The sequence below is a fragment of the Gracilinanus agilis genome, chromosome 2, assembly GCF_016433145.1.
Source record: "Gracilinanus agilis isolate LMUSP501 chromosome 2, AgileGrace, whole genome shotgun sequence".
NCBI lineage: Eukaryota > Metazoa > Chordata > Mammalia > Didelphimorphia > Didelphidae > Gracilinanus > Gracilinanus agilis.
Window position 1 is genome coordinate 128,748,050 of NC_058131.1, and position 11,395 is coordinate 128,759,444.

Here is an 11,395-nt window from a genome sequence, read left to right on the forward strand (position 1 = left end):
TATATATATATATATATATATATATAATCCATTCAGAAACTACTAGATAACTGAAGTCATTTCTCAAGACCCCCTAAAATTATGATTTAAATGCTTAAGTTATCATAGTCTTCAAAGTTGTATACAGGTTGTAACCAGTTTTGATGGAGTCCATCCATTATCATACATGTGACAATTAACAAAGGCAAAATAAAAGAAAATGCTGTATAAGTAACATGTGAACTCCATAGTTGAGATGACAAATCCAGGATACATAAGACTTATGGGCTTTTTAAAACTTAAAAAAATTTGTGTAAGATGTTCATGGGCTTTCACAATGATATGTTCTTCAATATAGTTATAGGGAAATGGTACAGATAAAGACAGGATCTTAAAATGATTTAGTGTAACAGAATAGTACTGATTAGGTTAATACAGATAAACTTAAAAAATTTAAACATTAAAGAACCCAGCAAATACAATAATATAAACAAATGACAATGTACAAACAACAGTGCAGTCAGAAATCCTTTTTACCAATTCCAATAGACTTCTTCAGTATTATGGAGGGGAATAAACTCAAAATAGTTAGAAAGCAAACTCTCATATATCTTTAAGATTCATTCCCCTCCCCAGTATTTATTATCCATTTGCATTTTGTTTGTCAGTGCTCTGAATTTTTTTATAGTAAGAGAGAATTCTGCACTGAGCAGAATCTCCATTCTGCATGTTGAGAGCATTTAAGACTTTCAAAACTTTGTCACGATATTTCAGTTTGGTCTGTTGCAGTTTAAGCAGCATAGCTTGCTGCATATTGTTGGGGAAAAGTAGGCAGGATGGTAAATAGCCAGTGAAAAAAAATTTCCAGTAAGAAAATCAAACAGAGTCAAAATGCACTAGTGAGCTCAAGGAATTCAAACTGCAGAGATTCAAGCATGCTCTGCAATAGCATTTTGTCCTCAAAAAGGCAGGGAATGGAGTTTGTTTACAGAGTAAACAGAGAGAAGGGCAAAATTACTAGGGAGGACAATAGGGTATTTGTATATGAAGGAATAGCTACCCCTTGGAGTTCTGAGTCAGGAGAGTGAAGGAAAAACAGGCTTATTTCCCCAAACTGACTTTAAATATATTGATTTTAGGCTTTTTTGCCCTCCCTGTGAAAAAACCTTCAGTCTTAGAGTCTTAATCAGGAGCCCCAATTCAGCTTTCTTAAAAAAAAATTCTGCTTGAAAAGTAGAAGGGAGTGTGGCTCAACAGCACAGTTTGCTTTTTCCATGCTGTTGTACCCCCCTGTTCAAAAATGGCTAGGATAGACTGGAAAACCCTCATAGGGTAGGGGAAAAAGGATCAAAAGGATTGGTCTCACCCTACGCGGAAAAAAAGTACCGGCTTGGGTTGTTAGACTCTCAGCAGCTGATCCAGTTGAGACAGCAGGGCTGCAGGCTGAGCAGGCGGAGCAGTAACAGCAGCGGTTCAAGCAGGTGGACTCGAGAAGCGGCAGCTAGAGCAGGAGACAGGCATGGGGCTGGAGAAAAGCAGCCAGGTGGCCATGGCTGGAGAAAAATCTTACTAACTTAACTGAAAATTTCTCTTAAAAATTTTTGAGAATTCTATCCCTTCATGGTAGGACATAATGTGAATTTAAAATTAATATCCGATATTCTAAGTATTATATTTAATAAGATTTATTAAAATTAAAAGCTAGAGTAAAGGCAAGCCTTCAAGATTGAGCTTGTGAAGAAGACAGGGAGAGGGAGGAGCTACAGAACTTATAAAACAATAATATGACCATGCAAACATGGAGGTAGAGAGATTAAAAAGAATTTTGGGAAATACTAAGAGATTTTGGGGGGATGAAGTCCAAGGTTCAAAAATCTCCATTTATATAAAAGACTGTATACACCATTTACTTACATAATTTTTCCCTTTCTTGATCAGCTTAACAGTGGGAAACAGATGAAAGAATGAAAGAAATATATGAGTAAATTGCCAACAGGCACCTCGGATACCAAAAAAAGGAGAATATGAGTATATATATATATATATTTCCTCTCCACAAAGCTCTTGAAGTCTTGGAGCATTCAGTTGCTTGGCCCAAACTAAAATATTTGACTAACCAGATTCAAATATATATATATATAAATAACTACAAGATTCAAGTATAAATATGAGTAAAAAACAGAGATAAAGGCTTGAAGCTGGCAGGAAATCAAATTCCTGTTTCATGAGAGCTACACAGAGCAATAATTCAGGAAGAAAAATGGTCTTTGGGAAGAAAGAAAAGATTCATTCAGTTAAGAACCATTTTTCCTCTCCCTGGTATTTGTTTTGGTGAAGAGGGCCAACAGATTGATAGTACTTCTTCTGTTTCTTGGCAACAGCCATACCTGTGCCCAGAAGAGATGGACTTTGGAGAGAGAGGAATGAGAGTTGAGGATGTCAGTATCTGTGGAACTGGGACAGAGCACTAAACTCTGAAAGAAGGATGAAAAGATTAAGAAGCTTGGGTATGCCTCTGGATCATGGGATTGCTGATCTAGAAGTAGGTCATAGTGAAGTGAAGCAACTTGGTACTCATGTTCAGCTAAGGGTCACTTAGAGATAGGATCAGAACCCAGACCTTCCTGATTAGAGCTCCAAGACTATCTACTTCACCAATGCTAACCTACCACATTGCCCTTGGACTGATTCTGGTTTTCAAATAGTCCACAAGCACCTTCCCTTAAATTTACATTGTACTGGGATGAATTTTTCATTGTGACTAATAATAACAAATAGAGGAAATCTGATTCTCGAAACAACAGGAAGCCAATTGAGTTTGAGTGAGGGTGTGGAGGGAGATATGACATGGTCAACCAAAACTTTAGCAAATCATTTTAGCAGCTGGGCGAGGGATGAATTATTGTGGAGACTCTTAAGGAAGACAGACCAAGTAGGAGACTCCTACCATAGTCCAGGTGAGATGGACAAAGGGCCAGAACTTAGATGAAGATGGTGACTAGAAGAAAGGAAATACTTCATTTTATGGTGGCTCAGTTCCCTCATCTTTAAAATGAGGGATGGAATAAATGGCTGGAATAAGTAGCCTTTAAGTTCCTTTATAGATCTAGATCGATGATTATATGATCTCTAGGCTATTAGATCTGGGAATTAAGCACTCACAGCTTTGGAGAGAACAGTTTCATCTGAATGATAAGATAAAAAACTAGGTTGAGGAGATGGTTAAAAAGAGAGTGGGGAGGACAGGAAATGGAAATGCTGATTATAGATGACTTTTTCAAAGAGTTTAACTGAGAAAGGAAGGAGAGGTATAGGAAGATAGAGATGGCAAAATCTACCAAGGGTTTATTTTTTAAAGAAGAGGGAAGACTTAAATGGGTTTGTAGGAAGCAGGAAGAAAGCCAGTACATAAAGATTGAAGATTAGAGAGAAAGTTGTCAGGAATGTGGAGGCAATCTGGTGCTGAATAAAGGAGGATATTGGATCTAAGATGTATGTAGCAGATTTAGCTCTGGTAAGGAGAAGGCAAACTCTTCATCAGAAACTGGAATAAAGGAAGAGTTCGAGGATGGTGTAAATGAAATAGCACTTCTGTACTTCGTTCACTGAAATTATTTAAATGTAAAAATTACTAAGCAAGTTTAGTTGTTTGCATTGACATTTAGTATTAGGATTTTAACCAATAAAATCTAAAAAAGATGGACCAAGTGACTTTGAGTGGTCCCTTTCATTTCTAATAACTTAATTTAATTTATAATTATATTTTTCTTTGATTTCCCAATATTGGATTAATATAGTTTAAAACTTGGTCATCTGTGAAGTCATCTATGTGGACATTTCTCTTAATGGCACAGATCACAAACTAGTCAAGACTTCTTATTCTGTAGAATTTGATACCATTATAAAACTGGGAGTTCCATTAGGAGCCAGAAGTTATTTTCAACTATATTAAACTCAAAGATGGTAATAAAATTGATCCAGGGAAGTGTGGTTAGATAGATTGTCTTTCATACAAGTATGGAACAAAATAACATCACAATGCTGGAGTCAATGTACTGTACAATATGTTTGACTGTGTCTGATCAGACCAATACAAGTTCATATGGTTAGAAAGAACATTCAACTGGGACCCTGGTTCTTTCTAAGCTTTTGGATATTTTTATGGAATGGTTTCTGATAGGAGAAAAATGTGCCCTAATTCTATTTGGACATTCCCCCCACCTTTTTAAAGTCTTCAGCTCCAGTACTAAAAATAAACAGTTCTAAAGCATAACTTTTTCAACACCTTATTTCCCTGTAAATATCGTTTCTGTAGGCAACCTGCTCATTTCAATCTCTTTTTTGATGATCCAAATTTAGGAAATTAATAGGTAATTCTTAAAGTAGAAAGTCCTTTTAGAAACAGTCCATTCCATTGTTTTATTACTGTAATACAGATCTGAACATACCAATCCCCTACTCAAAAATTATTATCCCTATTGCTTCTAGAATGAAATATAAAATTCTCAAACTGGCACATGATATATAGCTTCTCCATAATATAAAATATATTACATATACACGCATATATGTATGTCGAGAGAAGTGAGAAAAATGGACAGCTTTCATTCAAGGCACAGCTTATGAGACTTGTGATTAACTCCCTACGCTCATAGTGTTAGTGTTCTTTCTCTCTTAAATTATATGTACTTATGTACATGTCGTATCTCTCTAGTGAATGAAAAACCTCTTTGAGGGCAAGGATGCTTTTCTGTTTATCTTTGTATTTTTATTTCCTAGGATACAAAAGACAATTAAAAGATTCCCCCTACCAAAAGACAGGCTCACTGAGAATCTCATTGAGACCCCCAGACCCTAAAGCCTCACCCCCAAATAATTCAATCCCATAAACATTATCACTAGTCTATACTTTTGTGGATTTGAAAGGTTAAAGATTCCATTTGGAGCATGAAACATACAAGAGAGAAGAAAGAAGATGATTCATAGAGAAGGTGAGGTTCATCCTTACTTTATATAAGGGATGAGACTAAAGTCAACCTGGGTTTTATATAGAGTGGAAATCAACTTGTTCAATCCCACAAAGTAAAGCCAAGGCTAAGGTTGTGCATGACTGCAAAGCTTCAAGATGGAAACTTATTTCACTGTGCTTACAAAGCCCTATGTCGGATCAAGGGCATTTCAGTGTTATCCATAGATTTGTTATCTCCCATTTTACTTTTAATGAAGTCAACACTTTCCTGATCAATGAAAATCTTCTCTACACATTAGCAATTCTCCTGCTTGCATCATTAAAAATATAACTCTTCCATGACATGTCATTGACCATTTTATTCTTTTTTGTCCACTATTGTCATAAGCATCCTGAGAATCATTTTGGCCACCTGCGGTTTATACAAGTTAGAAATGGGTATCCTTCTGGATCACATCATGACAAACTTTAAAATCAGAGGCAGAAGGCCACTGGACGTGAGAGTTTCCAAGATCACCTACACTTTTTGTGTGTTTTGTCCAGGTTACAGGCAGAAGTAGCATTGTCTCACTACCTTTAGATCTTCTTCCTACTGGCTTGAAATCTTTGCAATGCATCCCACATCCTTAATGGGAGCAGTTCAACCTTGTCCAAACTTCCCTTACCAAAATCCAAACACATTCCTTTGACCATGACAAAATGGGGAAAAATATTTAACAATTCAAATATGATTCATTAAATTATTTCTGCCATGCTTATTTGATTATATAATTAAAACAAAAACATATATATATAAATAGCTATACACATGTATGAATATCTACAATATTTTTATATACATACTATATTTTTGTAAACATATTGTGGGTTTTCATATATAATTATTTATTCTCCTTCAACATCTCTAAAACAAAGACATATCTTTTAAATCCAAAATACTCTATTGGTGGGGGTGTATGTCTCTGATTCACAGAGTACTACAATTCACAAAGAAATAAAGATGAGTATTGCTCAGTGGAAAAAAAAAAGAGAAGGACTTGGTGGATGTGAGCAAACTGTAATGCATAGCTATTGGAGAACACTGAAGAAGAAAGGGAGCAAGAGCATCCTACGTGAAAAAGCAAAAGCAAAACTATGGAACAAGTCAATTGTTACATTGGTAACCAATCTTAAGATGGGCCCCCCCCCCAAATGAGGAAGCCCCTGAAATGATAGGTGAGTTACTTGGGGAAATTCATAGGAGGAAATGCAACAATAAGCTGGGATGGGCAGTCTTGAATGGATTGCAATCTGCACCCTTGGGGAGTACATCCACATTCATGTGAACACATTTCCATTTGAATACTAAGTATAATCATTTCTTTATCAACTCCAAATACTATGTGGCAACTTTTGTCTCTCAGATATTTCTGCTCCTTATCAAGAATAAGATATCTGTCTATAGAGTGTTCCAAATATCTTAAAATGAAAATTTAAACTTTAATAACTATAGGTATGTATATATGTGCCTATATATAAATATATACATATACATATGTATCCCTATTATTCATTTAATGAGCTAATAAATATATATTAATATATATGCATACACATATCAATCTTATTTCTTCTATGAGCTAATGCATTTATGTAACTATATACACATATAGCACTATTATTCATTCAATGATGAGCTAATACATTTATATAAATATATATATCACTATTATTTAGTCAATGATGAGCTAATGCATTTATATAAATATATATATAATCACTATTTAGTCAATGATGAGCTAATGCATTTATATAAATATATGTATATACATATATCACTTAGTCATTCAATGATGAGCTAATGCATTTATATAAATATAAATATATATAATCACTATTATTTAGACAATGATGAGCTAATGAATTTATATAAATATATATATATATATAATCACTATTATTTAGTCAATGATGAACTAATGTAGTTATATAAATGTATGCACAAATAGCACCAATATTCTTTCAATGATGAGCTAATAAACTTGAGAAGCCAGGCTTATTGAAGTCAAATTTTAAAAACAACTCCTTGAGGAGGGCACCTACTTTGGGTCTACATCTTACAGGACGGATGAGTATTTTAAAATGCTCACAACTGCAGGGTAGGGATTTATTCCTATTTTGCTTTACAAACGGAATCTCCTTTTTGAGCTATAAAATGATGGCTACAAAAATCACTCACCAGGCATCACTTACCATGTTTATACTTTGCCCTTAAACGTGCCAAGTGCTTTTGATTGCGGCACTGTTGGGAACTCCTGGTCTGAGGACTCCCCCCAATACTGAGGGGAATAAGGCGGCTATGCTTAGGCGGCTAGGGGGATGCTGGAGGGACACGGTCAGGGTGGTGCAGCTAGGGAACCTGGGAGGCAGGATCTGAACCTAAGTCTTCCTGTCTCCGAGCTCAGAACTCTTTCTAGCTTGCTGAGATGCCCGCTAAAGGTTCCTAAATAGAAAAAGGAGATAGAGACAGACAAAGGAGAAAGCTGGAGGCCGCGGCAGAGCGGCCCCTGAACAGTACCTTCATGGGCGCAAGCTGGATGGGTGTGATGCATGAAGGGTCCACCATGGGCTTCGGGCGATTGGCCGTGTCTGCCAACAAGCTGTGCCACTGCTGCGGAAGGCCTGTGAACTTCTGCTCTCGGGGATCAAACCCGGTGTGAACCCTGTGCTCAAAGTTAGATGGTCCGGAGATTTCAAGCCTTTTCTTTTTCTTGCCAAACATGATGGAAAACCCTAGAAAAAGAGAGCAGAGAAGAAGCTGTTGTTTCTCAACTTCATAACACTGGCGATGGGCACTTAACATTTATATAGACACCCTCTCCGAATACATTCTTTAGCAGGACTTGGGTTTGAATCCCATTTCTGATTATTCTACTTATTATCTGTGCTACCTTGACCAAGGGCTGGAGAAAGTCAGACTAAATGGCCTCTACAGTACTTTTAGCCCAGTGTTTTAAATTCATTTTAGGTGTTTTTTTTCTTATTATGGCTTAATATTATCATTACATTATATGGTTTGCAATAATAATTATATTAAATATAATTCATTATTAAATATAATTTATAAAACATAAATTATTAAATATTCATTATAAATTGAATTACGTATTCTCTAGTGTAAGGCAAGAAGCACCTGGGTGCTGGGCCCTATGCCAAGCCCTTCCCAGGTAATTATTATCTCAGTTGGTCCTCATAGGCAGCCTGGAAGGGATGGGCTGTTATTTATCCTCATTTTATTGTTGAGGAAACTGAGGCAAACAGAGTCTGAGGGATGCTAGTAAGGGCCTCAGGCCTAATATCCTGGCACTCTCTCTGCTGCACCAGCTACTCACTGCCTCTGAATCTTCTGATAAATGCAGGCCTGGCTGGTGACTCTTGCAAAGGTTGGACCTCCTAAACCCGTAATGGGAAACCTGTGTCACAGGTGCCAAAAAGGGCAAGCAGAGCCCTCTCTGTGGGCACGCCTGCAGTTGCTGGCAAGCCAGAGGGACTGAGGCTGAGCTGCTCCCCTCCCCCTCTCCATGTGCCTAAGGACATCCCTCCCCCTCCCCCACCCCCCCCTGCTCTTCTACCCAGCAGCCAATGGGAGTGCCTCCTCCCTCCCCTGTCTGGGGTAAGGCACTGGGGGGTGGGGGGGGAGGTCACATGCTGCATGAGGGTGTGGCACAGAGGGCAGCCTGTGGAGTCTGTGCTGGGGTTGGAGAGGAGCATAGCTCCCAGCACTGGGACCTAGAGGGGCCCAGGCCACTCTCCTCCTGCTCTCCACAGGTGCCTCTCATCCCCATCCCCCTGCCCATCAGCCAATGGGAGGGCTTCCTCCCTCCCTTGTCTGGGGTAAGGGGAAGCAGTGGGGGAGGGGACCCGGCACTCCTCTCTAAAAGGTTCGCCATCACTGCCCTAAGCCATTTGGGGGGAGGGTGCGGGGCAGGCTGTGAAGAAAAGTCTGTGCTCTGAGACCTTTTAGGTCTGCTTTGTCATTGTTTCTCCCACCCCCTGGTGTGCTTCCCTTCTCTCTACTCTCCCCTTAGCATGCTCAGGGCCACTTGGTAACAGGGCTCCATCCACGCCTGCATCTCTGGGCAGCACCCCGGATCTTTCTTACTGATCCCCCCACCCCAACTTGCCCTCTATGCTGGCCCTTAATGGATTAGATAATTTCCACTGAGGCACTAATGGCAGATACAGCCTGAATTATTCCTTTTCTGTGAAAACACACCAGCTAGAGCACAAAACTATAAAGATACCCGAACCTAATGGCATGACTAATTTGGTGAAATTCAGACATTCTAACAACCTGGGAAGGTGGGTACCTTTGGGAAAGGGGTATTTTGTTATCTCTCAAAGATTAGTCAGTAGGCAGCTGCCTATTCTATTCCACTTGCTAGGAGAATGTATGATATTCAATTAATCAAATTCAACCAACATTGATTAAGTTTATATTTCCTATATGCAAAGTGCCATGCTAGGGATTATAATATTTGACATAAATATAAATTATAATATACACATTATGATATAAATTATACTATACATATAAGTTATATATTATATGTATAAATATATGTAAATACATAAATACATAAAATATAATATAATAAATATTTTATAATATTTTATAATTATGTTACACATGTCATTTATATTATATAATATAAAATTATATGTAATAAATATAAATTATATAGAACATATAAATTATATGTATGTACTTAATATTAACTATTATGTTCAAATAATCTGATATATAAAATATATAAATTTAAATTTAATATATTAATCAACATACAATTAAACATATAATTTTAATATTAATTAAATAATAAATAAGACTATTTCTGGATGCAACATAAGAGGAATATTACATATAACCAGAGGGATAAATATAAGGGAAAATATAATGGAAGTGGGTAGAAAAGAATTATAGAATTTGGCATGAAGATGCTTGGTACCTGAGTTGAATCTCAAAAATAAAATAATTTCAAAAATAATAACTTATTATTTATTAAAATTATAACAAGTAGTTATAATAAAATATAACTAGCCAAGCTCTTTACCTGTTAATTCATTTTGTCCTCATCTCAACCCTGAGATAGATTTCTTATTATCCCCAAAGATGAGTAAACTGAGGCAGAGAGGAGTCAAGCAATTTGTTCAGGGTAACAAAATTAGTATTGGAGGTAAAGATTTTTTTTCTGACATTTTTCCTGACTTTGGATTGTGAGCTCTATCCACTGTTCCAGGTGGAAATGAAGAGCATTCTAGGCACACTGGATCATTTGCAGGGAAGACCACAGGACATTAGGAAATAGTTATTAGTCCATTTTGGCTAAAAACAGAGTGTATGAAGGGAATAGTATGAAATCAGGCCAGGAAGGCAAGTCAGAAACAGGGGAGGAAAGAGACTGGTGCAATTAGATGAGTATTTTAATAACGATGTGCAGCTTGGTGGAGAAGCAGATTGAGGGCTTATAGCCTAGAATCAGGAAGACTCAAGTTTAAGTCCAGCCATAGATATTTACTATTTTTTTGTGACCTCGGATAAGTCACTTTATCCTGTTTGCCTCAGTTTCCTCATCTGTAAAACGAGTGGGAAAAGGTAAAACCACTTCAGTATCTTTGCCGAGAAAATCCCAACTTGAGCCACAAAGAGTTGGATGAGACTGAAAAACTACATTAACAAGATTATTTCTGGCAAACGTGAAGAATATATTAAGGGGAAAAAAAAAAACCAGAGAGGGTCAGTAGTTATTTTAGAAGCTAGGGAAGAACAGAGGTAATGATAAGTCCTGGTATTACTTGTGTAAGACTGGGAGAGAAGAAGAAGAGGGCAGATGAATGATGCTGTAGGGTTAGCATCGGGAGGACTCACTCTATTTTAGATATGGCAGGCAAGATTGAGGAAAGAATGAAAAAAGACAATTTGCGAGTTTTCAAATTCAGATGGCTGAAAGAGATTTTGTTGTTCAGTCCCTTTGTGATTGTGTCTCATTCTTTGGGATCCTAGTTGGGGTTTTCTTGGTAAAGATACTGCAGTGTTTTGTCATCAACTCCAGTCCAATTTACAGATGAGGAAACAGAGGCAATGAGAATAAAGTGATTCACCCAGGGTCATCATGAGGCCATAAACAAAACAATAAAACCAGGAAATTTGAAAAGTGGGATAAATATGAGAAGATTATGAATTTAGAAATAAAGGAGGTTTCCCTAGCCCTGTAGAGGATCAGAACCTCAATCAGAACCAGGAAGCTAAGGCCCAGAGAGGTCCAGTGACCTACCTGAGATTACATAGGAAGTATGTGGCAAAACTGAGATCTGAACCAACCTAAAGGGAACCATAATCAGCATTGTCTATTGACAAGAGAATTTCTACATATCCATCTTAGTTATTTACAACAGCCCAGTGAAGAA

The 11,395-nt window shown here is 37.3% G+C and overlaps 1 protein-coding gene across 1 annotated transcript in view; it reads right to left on the reverse strand.

Annotated features, from left to right (window-relative positions):
- PAK5 (p21 (RAC1) activated kinase 5) overlaps positions 1-8,674 on the reverse strand; it is a 127,273-nt gene extending 118,599 nt beyond the window's left edge. The window contains exons 1-2 of the mRNA XM_044659491.1: positions 8,452-8,674; positions 7,506-7,720 (exon numbers count right to left, since the gene is read on the reverse strand). Coding sequence (XP_044515426.1) covers positions 7,506-7,720; positions 8,452-8,641 — 405 coding nt within the window. The 5' untranslated portion in view covers positions 8,642-8,674. The remainder of the gene's footprint in view (positions 1-7,505; positions 7,721-8,451) is intronic.
- Between the last annotated feature and the right edge of the window lie 2,721 nt (positions 8,675-11,395).